Source organism: Piliocolobus tephrosceles, chromosome 21 (assembly GCF_002776525.5).
Source record: "Piliocolobus tephrosceles isolate RC106 chromosome 21, ASM277652v3, whole genome shotgun sequence".
Classification (NCBI taxonomy): domain Eukaryota; kingdom Metazoa; phylum Chordata; class Mammalia; order Primates; family Cercopithecidae; genus Piliocolobus; species Piliocolobus tephrosceles.
This window is the reverse complement of record NC_045454.1, coordinates 15,217,337-15,234,396: the sequence shown is the minus strand read 5'-3', so window position 1 is coordinate 15,234,396 and position 17,060 is coordinate 15,217,337. Positions and strand designations below refer to the sequence as shown.

The window sequence follows — 17,060 nt, the reverse complement described above, 5'->3', positions numbered from 1 at the left end:
TAAGCTATAGATAGCTTAAAAGATGAAGAAATTCATAAATCTGAAAAAGAAAACACTTAAAGAATTGGCAAATTTTCAAATAAAAAAATCTTAAAAATGGGCCAGATGCAGTATCCCAGCACTTTGGGAGGCTGAGGCAGGCGGATCATGAGGTCAGGAGATCGAGACCACGGTGAAACCCCGTCTTTACCAAAAATACAAAAAACTAGCCGGGCGTGGTGGTGGGCGCCTGTAGTCCCAGCTACTCGGGAGACTGAGGCAGGAGAATGGTGTGAACCCAGGAGGCGGAGCTTGCAGTGAGCTGAGACCACGCCACTGCACTCCAGCCTGGGTGACAGAGCCAGACTCCATCTCAACAAACAAACAAACAAACAAACAAAAACTTAAAAACATTATCCTCATTATTATTCAGTTCAATGAAATTGATGTTTTTTTCATTCTGTGTTTTGGTGAGCAATTTCAGGAAGGTATCAGCCTGTTTGCAAGTTCTTGGACAGTTCAGTGGTATGATCTTCAAGTTATCAGAAACTTGTGTTCGAGAGTGCTTGTCAGAGTCTTTTCCATAAATCTTGAAGAAGAAGCAATTTTGAATGGTAGCTGATTGCAAATGCTTTGAGGAAGAATAAAAACAACAGTCTGTAAATGACAAAGATTGAAAATGACTATGGTTAAAACTCTGAGGGGAGTTCATTATGATAAAGACACGGCTCACATAGAAATTTAGTTACTTCTGTGGCATATGACATTATGACTGATAACATATTCGATTTCTAGGAATCTCACGTAATTTTTGGAACACTCATATCAGTAACATACCCGTAAGTATAACTTAGAGAAGGTTTAGCAGCACTTATCAGTTGACAATGCTTTCCATGTAATTTAACATATCAAATAAGGCAGCTTTTCCACTTAGCTTCTGTTTTTCAACTGGATTACTGAGTTCTTGGTGGAGCCCATTAATGAATACGGCCAGCAAAGTATAGGCTTGTATATGTTGAAAAAATTTTCTAGGAAATTCTAATGCTCCCAGCTAAAGAACTATTGTTTTAGCCTCACGTTCTACCTATTAGAACAGGAGTTCTCCATCCTGGTTACGTGTTAGTAGCATCTGGGAAGGCTTAAAAATTACCAATACCTGGGTCCCACTCCAGATAGTAGGTCAGAATTTATGGGTGGGGCTTGAGCATCATTTAAAAAAATGTTTCTCAGTGATTCCATTGTGTGGCTATATTTCCCGTCAGATTTCTCTGATTTCTTGTGGCATTCACTTTTTTCTATTTTGGTATCACGATTATTTTTCATATCTTATCTCCTGTCTTAGGCTGTATGTTCTCTGGGGTAGGGACCTTGCCTTCTTCATTTCTGTATCTTTCATGAACACATGAATTGGTCATCAGGAAAAGATTCTCAACCACACATAGGTTGTGTCCTGAATCTCAGGTTCACACATTAATGCTAGAGTCATTGTTCTCCATGAGGTCAGAGGTTGCTTGTTTTGAAGAGTATGTGGGTAACTCCACAGTTCAGATAGTGGATGGGAGATTACCCTGTTTCTTTTTTTTGTTTTGTTTTTTTTGAGACGGAGTCTCGCTCTCTCGCCCAGGCTGGAGTGCAGTGGCGCCATCTCGGCTCACTGCAAGCTCCGCCTCCAGGGTTCACACCATTCTCCTGCCTCAGCCTCCCGAGTAGCTGGGACTACAGGTGCCTGCCACCATGCCCGGCTAATTTTTTGTATTTTTAGTAGAGACAGGGTTTCACCGTGTTAGCCAGGATGGTCTCCATCTCCTGACCTCGTGATCCACCTGCCTCGGCCTCCCAAAGTGCTGGGATTACAGGCGTGAGCCACTGCGTCCGGCAGATTACCCTGTTTCTAAGCATAGCATTGGAACTAAGAGTTCTATGTGTATATGGGATAGAGGTGCAGGGATGTGTAGGAAGACAGTTCTAATTAGGATGGAGGAATTATACTAGGAAGTAGAGGTAAAGGAATTGAGAAGGATTAGTAAAGAGAAGAAATGTGAACTTATAAAATATGCCAGAATAGGCCCCTTTAGATTCTTCAGTAGATGAGTGAACTAGATTTTAGGAAGGTAATGAGACAGTCATATGCAAGGAAGATTTTGAAGACTGGAGACAGGGAGTCAAGCAGGACTTTGAACAGTTGTTGAGGTCTGTGGGAATGGAGAGAATGACGCAAGTGAGAGATGTTAAGAAAGGATCAGAAGACTTTCATAGTGTATTGAATCTGGGAAACAAATGAGCAGAGGTTGGGGATAATTATGTCTAAGAGACAATGGGGTACAGGAAGCATGCAGACCAGGGAAGAAGAGACCTGCAGGAATTAGTGCTGAGAAGCAGGAGTTTATTGGGAGGAAGAGGAGATCCAGTCCCAGTATACAGGTCTCTCTCCCAAGCATGGCAGTCAGCCCTGCAGGAAACAGGACAAGAGGAAAGGCCATCATACCTGCCAGTCTTCCTGAAATGCAGAAACTACACCAGGGCTACTATGTCAGAGCCACCCTGGCAAGTATTCCAGTCATGATGCTGACAGTGGCCCTAGCTGAGAGGCCAGGAGAACTTCCTTGCATTGAAGCATCTGTCATGGAAAGAAAAGAAAAGAAAGAATGAAGGTGATGCCATTTTACAGTGGGGTACCCCAGGAACCAGCTCCTAGCATGAAGTAGTCTCTACTTGTTTTTTTAAGGAATACATTATTTTTTGTGGGAAGCTTGCTGGGAGGTGATTAGCCATCTGTATTCTTGCAGGGTTTTTTCCCTGTCACCATGTTTCTAGGCTGGTGATCAGGCTTCTGCCAATTTCATCCTGGCCTTTCTTTACTTAGATATTTTTGAAGGCTTTGTGATGTGAAAAAGCTGATTGCTATCTTATGTGTCATTAGAACTTTCCACCTTTTCACGGTTGCATCTTTTTCTCAGTGTCTTACTTTTGGCAGGTCTCTATGGCAGGGAGTTGATTGACAGAAGGCCCAGGTCAGGGCATTCCAAATTGACCACCTCCTTTGCACGGAGACCTCTCTTTCCAGGGGCTCTCAGAAGGGGTATGGAAGCAAGCCCAGTATTGTGAGACTCTGTTTAACTCTGACGGGTGACTGGTTGGAGGACGCCCCATCAGCCTTGCCTAAACTCACTTAGAACTGCACTGTTATCTAAAACTTCCTTTTCTTTCTCCTTCACAGGAATCAAATCTGCATCGTGGTCTGAGGGCTCTCCTGGGCTCCTCTCACACCTGCCCCACTTTCCCTCACGGGTGTTTTTCCTAATAAATCATCTTGCATGTCTAATCCCATCTTGGTTGCATCTCATTGGGTAAAAACTAACATACTTGGTTTGATTCTTTGCACTTAGCTTTTTTTCTCTCTCTTTCACATGTAGCCAGTAACTATGTCCTCGTGTTTTCTGTGTTGCCTCTTTTTTAAATATGTGTGTGTATTTACGTAAGATATCTTTTACACACACACACACACACACACACACACACACAGACACACAGACACATAACCTTTTGCATCTGTTTCTTTATTTCTATTGGAACCGTTTACTTTTGGCCCTCACCAGTCAACTCAGGTTGATTATTAATGCTATGTTAGCTACTGTTGAGGGGCGCCTGCTATGGGCCAGGCCCTGTGCTAAATACTTTACCTGTATCTCATTTGTTTTATACAATAACCCTGTCAGGTAGACATTATTTCCATTTTACAGATGAGACGACAAAGGCTTAGAGTGGCGAAAAAACTTTCCTGATGTCATATGACTGGTGAGAAGTAGACTTGAGATTTGATTCTAGGACTATCCAACTTGAAGCTAATGATAATAGTAGTAATATACCAGCTAAAATTTATGAGACATTTCCTCTGTGTGAGGCATTTTGCTGAAGGTTTCATTGATGATTACATTAAACCCTTAAAACCAAGCAATGAAGCAAACACTGTTACTGCAATTTTCAGTTGAGAAATCTGAGGCTCAGAGAAGTTAAGAATCTTGTGCAAGAAATTTGTAACTGTAAACTCTTACATTACAAAAGAGGAAACATCTCAAATCAACAACCTAATTTACAACTTCATGATATAGGAGAAAAACAAACTAAACCCAAACACAGTGAATGGAGGAAGTAATAAGGATTAGAGTTGATATAAATGAAATGGAGAATGGAAAAACAGTAGAGGAAATCATTGAAACCAAAAGTTGGTTCTTCAAAATAAGATCAACAAAACTGATAACCATTAACTAGATTGACTAAGAAAAAAAGAGAGAAGATTGAAATTGCTATACTCAGAAATGAAAATGGACTCCCAGCATGGTGGCTTATACCTTCAATCCCAGCACTTTGGGAAGCCAAATCGGAAGGATTGCTTGAGGCCTGGAGTTTGAAACCAGCCAGGGCAACATAGGGAGATCCTGTCTCTACAAAATTAAAAAAAAAAAAAAAAAATCAGCCAGGCATGGTGGCATGCGCCTGTAGTTTCAGCTACCTGGGAAGCTGAGTTGGGAGGATCACTTGAGCTCAGGAGGTTGAGACTATAGTGAGTTGTGATCACACCTCTGCACTCCAGCCCAGGCTAGCCTAAAGAATGAGACTCTTTCTCTCTCTCTTGCTCTCAAAAAAAAAAAAAAAAAAAAAAAAAGAAAAAGAAAAAGAAAGAAGAAAAGAAAATGAAGATATTATATATCAGTTCTAGAGAAATATTGTTTACAAAAATACTATGAATAACTGCATGCCAATAAAGTGGATAACCTAGGTGAAATGGACAAATTCCTAGAAACACACACAAAAAATCTAAATAGATCTATAATTAGTAGGAAGTTTGAATAAAAATTTCATTTGACAAAATTCAATATTCTTTCTTAATAAAAGCATGCTAGTATGACTGGAAGGAAACCATCTCAGTATAATAAACGCAGTATATGAAAAGCCCAAGGCTAACATCATACTCAATAGAGAAAGACTGAAAGTTTTCTCCCTATGATCAGGAACAAGACAAGGATGCCTGCTTTTGCCATGTCTGTTTAACATAGTATTACAAGTCCTAGCCAGAGAAGTTAGGCAAGAAAAAAAAAGAAAGACTTTCAGATGGGAAAGAAGAAGTAAAATTATCTGTCTGTTCACAGATAACTTGAACTTCTATGTAGAAAACTCTAAAGATGAAAAAAACCTGTTAGAATTTATGAATAAATTCAGTAATGTTGCAGGATACAAAATCAACGTGCAAACATCAGTTGCATTTCTGTATACTAACAATGAACAATCTAAAAAGGAAATTAAGAAAAAAAATTTAATTCACATTAACATCAAAAAGAATAATAAAATACTTAGGGATAAGTTTAACCAAGGAGGTGAAAGGATTGTATTCGGAAAACTAGAAAACATTGCTGAAGGAAATTAAAGACAACCTCAATAAATGGGAAGACATTTTGTTTTTCTGGATTGGAAGACTCAGTATTGTTAGGAGGACAGTACTACCCATGATTGGAAGACTCAGTATTGTTAGGAGGACAGTACTACCCAAAGGGAGCTATGGATTCAACACGATTTCTTTCAGAATTCCAATGACTTTTTTTTTTTTTTTTGCAGAAAGAGAAAAATTTATCCTGAAGTTCATATGGAATTTCAGGACTCAAAATAGCAAACAATCGTGAAAAAAAGAACCTTGAGAAAAAATGCTGAATCCTGATTTCAGCATTTACTACAAAGCCACAGTAATCAATACAATGTGGTACTTGCATAAAGGAGGACATAGAAACCAGTGGAATGGAACAGAAAGCCCAGAAAGGAATGCTTGCATATATGGCCAAATGATTTTTGATAAGGGTGCCAATACCACTGAATGAAGAAAGTGTAGTCTTTTCAACAAATGATTTTGGGAAAGCTGGAAATCCATGCAGAAGGATGAGCTGAACCTTTACCTGACACCATACACAAAAAACTAACCCACAGTAGGTCAAAGACCAAATGTAAGAGTAAAAACTATAAAACTCTCAGAAGGAAACACAGGGAAAAAAACTCCACGACATTGGATTTCACAGTGGTTTCTTGGTTATAACAACAAAAGCATAGGCAACAAAAGAAAAAATGGATAAGTTGAACTTCATGAAAATCAATAACTTTTATATATCAAAGAACATTGTCGAGGAAGTGAAAACGCAACCCTTGAAGTGGGAAAAATATTTGCAAATCATGTCTGATAAGGGATTAATTTTCCGAATATATGAAGAACTACTACAAATTCACAACAGCAAAAATCCAACAACCCAATTAAAAAAGGACAAAAGACTGGCTGGGCGTGGTGGCAGTGGCTCACGCCTGTAATGCCAGCACTTTGGGAGGCTGAGGCGGGTGGATCACAAGGTCAGGAGATCGAGACCATCCTGGCTAACATGGTGAAACCCCGTCTCTACTGAAAATACAAAAAATTAGCCGGATGTGGTGGCAGGCACCTGTAGTCCCAGCTACTTGGGAGGCTGAGGCAGGAGAATGGCGTGAACCCGGGAGGCGAAGCTTGCAGTGAGCTGAGATGGCGCCACTGCACTCCAGCCTGGGCGACATACAAATGGCCAATTAGCACATGCGAAGATGCTCCACATCACTAATACTTAGAGATATGCAAAACAAAACCCCAATGATGGAATACCTCAAACATATTAGGATGGCTTTGATTAGGAAAAAACCACACACACACAAACAAGTGTTTTTAAGGAGGTGGAAAAATTGGAGCTCTAGTGCACTGCTGATAGAAGTATGAAATGTTATAGCCTCTGTGGAAAATGGTATGGCTGTTTCTCAAACAATTAAGCAAAGGATTACCATTTGATCCAACAATCCAACTTCTGGACGTATATGCAAGAGAACTGGAAGGAATTTGAATAGATATTTGTACACTAATGTTCACAGCAGTGTTAGTCATACAACAACCAAAAGGTGGAAACAACTGAAAAGTCCATTGAAAGATAAGTGGGTAGAAAAATGAGGTGTATCCATACAATGGAATGTTCTTCAATCTTAATAAGGAAGAAAATTCTGATACATGGTGCAAAATGGATGAACCTTAGAAACATTATGTTAAGTGGAACAAGCCAGACACAAAAGGCGGACTGTTATATAATTCCATTTATATAAGGTTGTTAGAATACAATTACATAGAGACAGAAAGTAGAATGGAGGTTACCAGGGGTTAGGGGGAGAAGGAGTAAGAGTTACTGTTTATTGGGTAGAGAAATTTATTTAATATGGTAAGATGAAAAAGTTCTGGAAATAGATGGTGGTGATGGTTACACAACACTAAATTGCACGCATCGTAATAGTTAATGGTGGCCGGGCATGGTGGCTCATGCCTGTAATCCCAGCACTTTGGGAGGCCAAGGCAGGCAGATCACCTGAGGTCGGGGGTTCAAGACCAGCCTGACCAACATGGAGAAACCCCGTCTCTACTAAAAATAGAAAATTAGCTGGGCGTGTTGGCGCATGCCTGTAATCCTAGCTACTTGGGAGGCTGAGGCAGGAGAATTGCTTGAACCCAGGAGGCGGAGGTTGTGATGAGCCGTGATCACATCATTACACTCCAACCTGGGCAACAAGAGTGAAACTCCATCTCAAAAAAAAAAAGAAAAGAAAAAACATAGTTAATGGTCTCATGTAAAATATATATATAGTGGCTGGTAGTCTTACCTCTATAAATACACACTGGCACTGCCCCTTCCCTCCCATGCAGAACCCCTGTGGCTGAATCTCCCTATGTCTCCAAGTGTGCATCACTCACTGTCCTCTGTGCTGTGCCCACAGCCTCATGCAGGAGTGACTTCAGAGCCAGGACACAGCTGAGGAGTCTTCCTGGAGGCTCCCTGTCTTCCCGTTTTTCTGCAGCCTGACTTGGGGGAGGTTTGGCTTCAACAGGCAACTTGATTTAGCCAGATTTGGGACAGGCCACCTGGGCACCTTCTCCATACACCCCAGTCACTCCCCAGGTGTCACCAGGGGAGCTGGGGGCAGAGATGGGAGCAGAGTCTGAGCTGCTCCTCCCTCATCCAAGGGGCTTCCTCCTCTCATTTGGAGAACGTGACTTGTTTCAAAGCCTTGGATGTTTCTTTCAGCTAATGGCATAGGTAAAAGAAAACAAAGGGGTAACAGAAATATAGGGAGTGCCATGTGCTGGTGACAAAGAAAAGCAACTTGACCTTGAGGACCCTCCTTCTTCCCCCTTTGTGAAGCCCTTTCCACGACATAGGGCTCTGGGGCTGACGAAGGCCCCTTTCCACATTTCTCAGGTTAGCCCCAAGGTCAGCCAAGAGAAATCAGAAAAACAGGCAGAAGAGAGTCTGTAGAGATGAATTGGGAGGGTTTAGGAGAAAAACTGGGGATTTGTTTGTGCCATTGGACACAGGCTGGGAATAAAACTTTTTTTCTGGCTCATCTCTGAAAACCAGATGGACTCTACCAGAAAACATACTGCCAGTGCTCCAGGGATCCACTTACCAGAGACTGTGATCATCCTGACTGTGGTCCTGTTGCGGCAAGTGGCTGAGTTAGTGGTGTGGCAGGCATAGGATCCGCTGTTCTTTGCAGTGATGTTGGGGATAAAGAGCTTTTGTGTGTGTTGCTGGAATGTGCCATTGATAGACCAAGAATACTGTGCTGGTGGATTAGAGGCCGCATGGCAGGAGAGGTTGAGATTTACCCCTGGAAGGTAATAGGTGTCTGAAGGGGAAATGTTGGGGGCATCTGGGCCATCTGGAGCAAAGAGAATAAAGCCACAGGTGATGTCATCAGAGGGAAGGGGAAGCTCCTGGTCTGTAGAAAGGCCACAGTGTCCCTCTGAGCCAAGTCACAACCCTAAACTCCCATCCAAACCCCTTCTGTGTCTACTGAGACAGAGTCCAAGACATTTACCCGTTTCTCCCATCAGAAGATGTGGACCCCAAGTCTCCCATGACAGGGACACCACCTCCCCTCTTATTCTTGGTTGAGGCTGGGCCTACCCATGTTTGCCTGGGGTAGAAAGTCATGACCAGCTGGGTATATAGGGGTGGGGATCTGCATCTTTGGAGCTGAGAGGGACTGAGAAGCCCGGCCTCTGGCTGTGTGGATTTGGGCTGGCGGCCTGGGCCACAGAGGAACAGAAGATATTCACAGAGCACATTCAGGGTGACTGGATCACTGAAGTTCACACTCACTGGGTTCTGTATTTCACACTCATAGGGTCCTACGTCATTCCTTGTGACATTGAGTAGAGTGAGGGTCCTGTTGCCATTGGAGAGCTGCAGCCTGGGACTGACTGGGAGGCTCTGACCATTTACCCACCACAGGTAGGTTGTGTTCTGAGTCTCAGGTTCACAGGTTAAGGCCACAGCATCCCTGTCTTCCACGGGATTGGAGTTGTTGCTGGAGATGGAGTCTCCGCTGTGCAGAGAACAGAGAGAAGACTGTCCTATGTGGCACCTTTGATTCCTCCACAGGCATCTTTCAATCAGAGTTGGCATCTCCCACCTCTCAGCCTACTCGAGTCCTTAAAAGCCCACGGCAGGTGTGTGTGTCACAAGACAGACGCACGATGATCAGGGCTCAGAGACCATGAGGCCGCCTTCTCTGTGTGGGAGAAGCACAGACTTTCTCAAGTGTGAATTAAGCAGCAGCGCTGGGTTGTGGACACACCCAGGACAGGGAGTTACAGATCCCGGTGCCTTTTCTCGTCCCTCCCTGACTGGCTGCCTGCCTAGCCCACCTTGGGGTCCTCACCTGGAACATATAGGTGCTGGGTCCCTTCCAGCTTCACAGTCCTACTTTGCCCCTTGAGGTGTGTTTTTGAGAGTTCTGTTTCCGAGAACATTCTAGAGATGGGAGATGATGGGACTTGCCATTGTCCTTAATTCCTGAGGATACTGGGCAGCCTGACCTGGGACTGGGTATTTCAACAGAAATAACACAGAGGAGCCCAGGGGCAAGCCTGGAGGTTGGTTCCATCATCAGGCAGTGGAGCCACAAGGTAGGGCAGTGTTTCCCAGGTGTTTCATCGTGACTTACTTGGGCCAGTGACCTCTAAAGATAGAGCAGAGTCCAAGGAATGATCTAGAAGGAGTGAAGGGGACAGGCAAGAGCAGGTGGCTTTGGAGCAGAACCATGTTTCCTTTCCTTGGTTTTTAATGTCCCTTCTTTCCCTGCAGAGGGCAGGTGAGGAGCTGTGGATCCTCCCATAAATACATGTGGACATTTGCAAATGCATACTGACTGGTGGGAAGAGGGAACATGAAGTGCTGGAAATCTGGCTGTCATGGACCATGGGTGTTTGACAGTTATGAGAGAAATTTGGGAAGAAGTTTTGCAAATATTTTCTCCCATTAGACACTATGCAAAGTGAAATAAGTCACTCACAGGATAGATACTGTAGGATTCTACTTACATGAGGTTCCTAGGATAGTCACACTCACGGAATCACGTAGTAGAATGGTGGTTGCTATGGGCTGGGAGTGGGTGGAATGGAATGTTGTTCATGGGTCTGCAGTTTCAGTTACACAGGATGAGGAGGTTCTAGAGATGTGCTGTACAGCTTCATGCCTATAGTTCATACACATTGAGTATTTCTTATACATATGGCTTAGGAACAAAAACTATTTTGAATTTCTAACTTTTTAAAATTTGTGAACATTTGCAGTATACATACCAGTTTAGTATCTCAAATCTGAAAATCCCAAATCCAAAATGCCCCGTGAGCATTTCTTTTGAGCATCACGTTAGTGGCCAAAAAATGTGGAATTTTGGAGCATTTCAGAGTTTGGGGTTTTGATGGTCAATGTGTAACTGTAATTTGCATTTTAAAATTTGTCAGGAGTTTAGATATTATGTTCTGACTACAATCAAAAACAAAATTGGAGGAAACATGAAATTTTTCCCATAAGTATAAATTGCTCTTAATTGTCCACAGATCTAAATCAATTGGTGGGAGGAGTATTTCTTTTGATAACAAAATAAGGTTTAGGTGTCCTGTGAATTCCAGCAGGATCACATTATGCTCAAAGGAAGATCCTGAAGTATGCTTAAAATTAGCAGCTCCCAGGTAGAGGGAGGCACGTGAGTCCTGTTAGGAGGACACAACCGGTCAGAGAGGAAGTCTTAGGTGTGTCAGTTCCATAAAGGGAGGAACAATGCCAAATTAGGAGAAGGGATGTGTATTATGTTAGTAAATTTAGAAAGCTTCCTGCCCCTAATTCCTACGCAGAGTTAGGCAAGATTGAGAGGAACCCAAAATAGGCATGTGCAATGCTGTCTTCATTTTCTCTTGACCTCAGGAGACACAAATAGAGTTTGATTAGGTTTTTGCAAATTGGCTAGAGTCTAAGTGAAATGCCAGTGGCTCATGCGTCTCCCCACCCGAAGGACCCCATTTATCACAATGATGCCATCACGAGGACACAGATGTATGTGGAACAGGCAGTAAACCCATCAGACAGCACCCGCCTGGCCATCCAGGATCTAGTCTCTAAAGAGGTTTTGGATCATTCATTCTCTCGTTCATTCCCTCTCTCCTTCATGAGAGAACGATCAAGTGAGTGTCACATGTTGGGCCTGTCCTGGTGCAGGGTGTGAGTGGGGAGAGAAAGCAAAGTCTTCTCTTTTGTCCTCCCATGGGAGTGCCAGCAACACATCAGGAAACAGGATTTCAGGTTCAGTGAGTGGGGTTAGGATTTTAGAGGGAGCCTGGACATTTCTCGCACCAGCTCTGACAGTTGGGGCAGGTGATTCAGTTCTGGAAAAATTAATCAGTTGTTTATTTGCTCTCACTTCGCTGAGCTTTGGATGCCCAGGAAGACAGGATTTGAGTCAATGGATGACCATGGGGTCCATGGAACGCAATAAGCCCTGCTTTTTTGTGGAAGAGAGGATGGGGCTGTGGCTGGAGAGAGACCTCATGCGACCCTGATCTGTCCCTCGTGTTTGTGTGACCCTGGTTCAGTGACTGTGTCTTCCTGTGCCTCCGTTTCTTCTCAATAATAAGCTTCTATTAAAATAAATAATAGTCTCCTAAGCCTCCCAGGCCAGTTGGCTGATGACCTAAGAAACTTGCCCATCTGTCCTCTCCACTCTGAGTCGCAGGCGAAGGACAGACTCTGTCCTTACCCAGGCTCTGGATCTGAGCCCTGGCTGGTGAGCAGCTCCAGAAGCCACAGCCCTTGGACGGCTGGTAAATCTTTGCTCCTAGTTGGCCCTGCCCAGGAGGCCACAACCCAGTGCTGGCACAGGTTCCCCGGGGTCACCTGGAGTCAGGATCCTGGGACAAGGGTCTGGAACAGGGGCGTCCAGGGATGAGCTTCTCTGTGAGGATCCCAGGGGACCCCTCAGGTCAGGCCCTGACCCAGTTCTTTAGTCTTTCTCAGGGTCAGGTCCATGGGGAGGGCACGGGGTACTTGGCTGAGACTGATCTCCTGCTAAGCCCCCGCCATCAGACTGTCCTTCCTCTGCTGCGAGTGTCTGCAGGGTCTGGATGCAGGAAAGGAATTCTGATCTGTGGAAGTCCATCTTCCCTGTGTGGGTCCTGCACTACATGTCCAAACCCTAAAGTGGGATGTAATGCAGAGTGGGACACAGGCACAGCCCAGGCCTAACAATCCTGTGTGTGTGAAGTAGAACTGACCTCCCAACACCCAGAGGTCATGGGGAATCACTCACGATGTACGCTGAATTGGCCAGTTACTTCTTCATTCACAAGATTTAGCGTTATGACTTGTAGGGTGTAGGATCCTGTGTCATTTCTGGTGACGTTCTGCATCAGCAGGATTGCATTGGGGTATATTGTCTCTCGACCGCTGTCTGCAGGCCCTGAGATATTTACTTGAGTTGCTATTACATATCCTATAATTCGACGATTGGCATCCACCATTTCCCCTTTGTACCAGTTGTAGCCAAGAGGGTCCTGGGGCAGATTGTGGACAAGTAGAAGAACCTCCTTCCCCTCTGCAGCATTGGATGGCACAGCTTCAATAGTGAGCTGGGCAGTGGTGGGCGGGTTCCAGAAGGTGAAAAGTGAGGCTAGGATGGGGTAGAGAACATCAATCAATATTACAACCTATGTATTGGAGTGGAAAAATGGGGACTTCTGCTTTGGAGTTTGTGGTTGTGTGTGTGTGTGTGTCCTACTGAGTCAAGGTCAGCAGCCCCCATTTCTTCAACACCTCTGACCTTAGCATTTCCTGTGTGAAATCCCCTTCTTCAGGGTTCTTCGTGGCTCCCTCCACACTGCCCTCAGATCCTGCTCACATCAGGTGTTTTGGGAGACCCTTTCCCTGACACCTCCTCTAGAGACCCTGGGTCTTCCCTTTCTGACCTTTCCCTGCTGTGTTCTCCAGGGCTCTTGTCATCACCTGACCTCACACTCTAGATCTCTTTGTGTGTCTGTCTTCCTCCCTAGGAGAGTGTGAGCTCTGTGAAGGCAGGGATTTGTGTGATGTTGGCTGCACCCCAGTGCCTGGGACAGGCTGCAGACTCCTGTGGATGAGCTCGTGAGCATTCCCAGGGCCCTCTGCTTCCTGGGGTTTATTTGCCAATGTCTGACATTGTTGGCTAAGGACAATGTTTCATACCCTGGTTATGCTTTTATTTGAAGTGTCATCTGGTATGGTTATTATTATCATTTTTCAAAATGTAGCAGCCAGTGATAAATTAACCAGGAATATGGAACACTTGAGATGTTCCTGCCTCTCACCAATTCCAGTTCAATGTGATTTTCCTGTTGTGACCCCTGCCCCTCTCTTGTGTCCTCTCCTCTGTTAAGGCTCCAACAGAAGCCTTCTGTTCCCTCTCAGAGCCCCGTCTTCCCCAGGACACCCCAGCCAGTCACTGTGCTTCCTCCTCCTGTCCTCTCCCAGGAAGCCCTCTTCTCACCTGTGAGCAGCAGCCCCGCCCAGGGGATGCACCATCTGCAGGGAGGGGCTGAAATGGGCCCCATGGTCTCTACTGCCTGTGTGTTCTCCTCTGTGGAGATGAGCCTGGGATCCAGAAACTTTCTGAGCACCGCTGTCAGCTGTGCTGTCCTTCCTCCTCCTGTGCTGAGCCTCTTCTGGGGGCAGGAGCACTTCTCAGGCTCATGGGCGGGGTCTGTGCCCAGGACACTTCTCTGTCCCCTCCCCTCTCAGTCTTGCCTCCTTGTCCCTCCTTTCCCTTTATTTTCTGTCTGTGTTTCAGGCCCCTGGGAATTGCTGAGGCCTCTGCCTCCTTCAACAGTGATTCTCTCACCCAACCTCTACACACACTATGCCCAGACACACACACACACATACACATACACACACACAGAGAAACACACACACAGACACACACACACACAAAGAGATACACACACACAGAGAAACACACACACAGACACACACACACAAAGAGACACACACAGACACACAGTCACACACACACCCTGTAGGTTGGGTGAGCACAGCCCTGGGCCCTCAGCGTCCTGCAGCCCATGTCTCCAGGTCGGGTGCACAGTTGCTTCCCCTGCCCTCTCCCTTCCCCATCTGACTCTTCCCTTCAGATCAGGAGGTCGGGGCTCCGCAAGGACCCTGTCACAGGGACACCACCACTGAGCTTTGGGGAGGTGAGTGCTCACTGGTGAGAGGGAGGATCCGTCTCTCTCATTGTGTCAAGCTTGGTTGCAGCTTCCAAGGATGGACATTCAATGCCCTGGATATCCCAGAGGGAACTGTCCTTACTGGTGGTGTGCAGAGCAAATAATCTCTTACGCCTCCCGAGAGAGAGGGCTGTTCTGGTTGCTCAGTAGGGGGCTGTGGGCCTAGTGGTCACCAGGGACAGGTATCAGCCATTTTCTTGCTCTCTGGGTTCTGGCAGCTGAGCTGGGGCTTGAGCCTTCCATGTTCTCTCTGATCATCTTGGGTGTCCTCTGTTTTCGCCCGGCTGACTGTCCTGTGGTCACCCCACCTTCCCCATGGCTAGTGCAGCAGGAAGTGGGGAGTTGCTCAAGGGCCCCACAGGACACTGCTCTCTGAGATCCAGGAGAGGGAGCCTGGGACACAGCAGGGGCTTAGAGCTGGAGAGACTCATCCCAACTTACTCTGCAGCCAGGATGGGCTCAGCCCTCACCATGCTGACATCCCCTGGGGTCTGTCCTAAGAGTTCGGACCTGGTCAGGCCCCTCTGTGTAGAGGAAGGATGGGCAGTGGCCGGAGAGTCCGTCTGGGGGGGACATTGCTCACACCTGAGAGGGCAGGTAGGGATGGGCCATGTTCTGGGAACAAAGAGAGCTCATCCCTTGCCCCCAGGTTGTGTACATGAGAGAGCTCTGTCCTCCCTCCTGGCTTCATGAAGGACAGCAGGGGGCAGGCAGGTGGTCACATCCCAGATAGTGCCTGGGCGTGATCATCACATACTCTTCGAGCTTCCTGAGGTGCAGAGGGAAGGTCACAGGGTGCCTGGCTATTCCCCAGAGGCACTGTGGGCCCTCAGGCAGCTGTGGTTCTGTGTCAGCGCTGGGCCCAGCCTGTCATGCCCTAGAGAACAGGACAGATGGAGCGGGGGTAGGGCATTTAGGGAGCAGTCACGGAAAGAGATGAGGATGGAAGGAGATCCTGAGGTGAAAGTATGAGGTGAAAGTGCCCAGAGTGGTGTCGCCTGCACCAGCGCTGCCCTGGCAGATGCTGGTTTTTTTTTTTTAGACGGAATCTCGCTCTGTCGCCCAGGCTGGAGTGCAGTGGAGGGATCTCGGCTCACTCTTAGCTCCGCCTCCCGGGTTCACGCCATTCTCCTACCTCAGCCTCCCTAGTAGCTGGGACTACGGGTGCCCACCACCATGCCTGGCTAATTTTTTGTATTTTTAGTAGAGACGGGGTTTCACCGTGTTAGCCAGGATGGTCTCGATCTCCTGACCTCGTGATTCGCCCACCTTGGCCTCCCAAAGTGGCTTTTTAGCTGGACCCCAGGGAAGGGGAGTGGGTGTGTGGGGCAGGAGGTACCTGCAGAGGGAGTGGCCTCATGCTGGCAGCTGCCTGGCTGCAGGGAGGAGCTGATAGAGTCTGTATGGAGAGCTTGGAGGGTAAGGAGGACGTGGGCTGGGGTGCCCTGTGAGGGTGGACCCTGCTTGGCTGTGGGTTCTGCTGAGGGAGGTCAGCAGTCGCTGGGAAGGCTCCAGGCTGGAGGGACTCTGCCGCCCTCTGGGGGACTGAAAGGGAAGTGTGGGTGGCCGCAGTCCCAGGCCAGGCTGCGTGTTTTACTCCACATGGATCTGCACATTTCACGCGAGGTCACCCACATGTTATGTCAGAGCTCCATCACGTTCCAGCCACATGAGTCCCAGTTTCTGTGGCTGCAGGTTCACTGTACGCCCCCTTTCACAATCACATGTCCCAGACACAGATTTGTGTCACCTGTGAGTTTGTGTTTGTGTTTGTGTGCAGTGGGCTGCACTGTGTATGCCCTGGGGCAGTGATGTCTGCGGCTGAGCACTGGTTGGAGGTTTGGGAGCAGAAGAGGGAGGTACAGGGTGGGAAGATCAGTGTCAGGGGAGCAGAGAGGGAGCAGGGACAAGTCATCTTTATTTCTTACTCCCAGGGGACCAGAACTCAGGACCCTGACTCTGGGGCTCAGCACCACACCCTGTTAGTGTCCCTGGGTGTCGCGAGTGCTCATAATTTTATGTTGTCTTGGATTTTTTTAAGTTGTAAGTTTAAGTGCCTTATATCAGAGGCAGGGCTTGGTCACCATGACAGTTTTCAATACTGTACCCGGTCCAAATGGCTCCAGTTGGTGGCCAGAGATAAAATCTTAGAGGCATCTCTCCTGCTTAATGTGTTGGGCTCCCCTCTCTCCAGCTGGTTCTTTTAAAAGGACAATTTTGACCTTTTTATTCTTAAATTTAAAGTGACCACCTCTCAGTCACAGAGTGATCTCCTGGCCCCAGTGCCTGCTTTAAACCAACTCAGTCAATAAACCTGTCAGATAGCATCCTGGCCCCAGTAAAGCCAAGACCCACAGGTCCCTTTTCTTTCTTCCTCCCTTTCTTTCTTCCTCTCTTTCCTTCCTTCCTTCCTTCCTTCCTTCCTTCCTTCCTTCCTTCC

The 17,060-nt window shown here is 46.4% G+C and overlaps 1 protein-coding gene and 1 long non-coding RNA gene across 4 annotated transcripts in view; one reads left to right on the top strand and one right to left on the bottom strand.

The window, feature by feature from the left end:
• Positions 1-444: 444 nt before the first annotated feature.
• Positions 445-14,123, bottom strand: LOC111554033 (carcinoembryonic antigen-related cell adhesion molecule 8). 3 transcript variants are annotated; one of them, XM_023229300.3, is made up of 7 exons: positions 13,882-14,123; positions 12,666-13,029; positions 12,401-12,406; positions 9,140-9,408; positions 8,485-8,739; positions 2,465-2,596; positions 445-636 (listed from the first exon to the last, which is right to left on the bottom strand). In XM_023229300.3, the coding sequence occupies exons 1-6, from the start codon at positions 13,943-13,945 to the stop codon at positions 2,505-2,507; spliced, it is 1,050 nt and encodes a 349-aa protein (XP_023085068.1). In that variant the 5' UTR covers positions 13,946-14,123; the 3' UTR covers positions 445-636; positions 2,465-2,504. The 3 variants fall into 3 exon arrangements, with proteins under 3 accessions (XP_023085068.1, XP_023085067.1, XP_023085066.1); XM_023229299.3 differs by lacking the exons at positions 9,140-9,408; positions 12,401-12,406 and having other exon boundaries at positions 445-610; positions 12,670-13,029; positions 13,882-14,109; XM_023229298.3 differs by lacking the exons at positions 9,140-9,408; positions 12,401-12,406 and having other exon boundaries at positions 12,670-13,029; positions 13,882-14,107.
• The window catches only part of LOC111554036, a 27,676-nt gene continuing 24,482 nt past the window's right edge, over positions 13,867-17,060 (top strand). The window contains exon 1 of the long non-coding RNA XR_002735133.3: positions 13,867-14,587. This is a non-coding gene — a long non-coding RNA (uncharacterized LOC111554036). The remainder of the gene's footprint in view (positions 14,588-17,060) is intronic.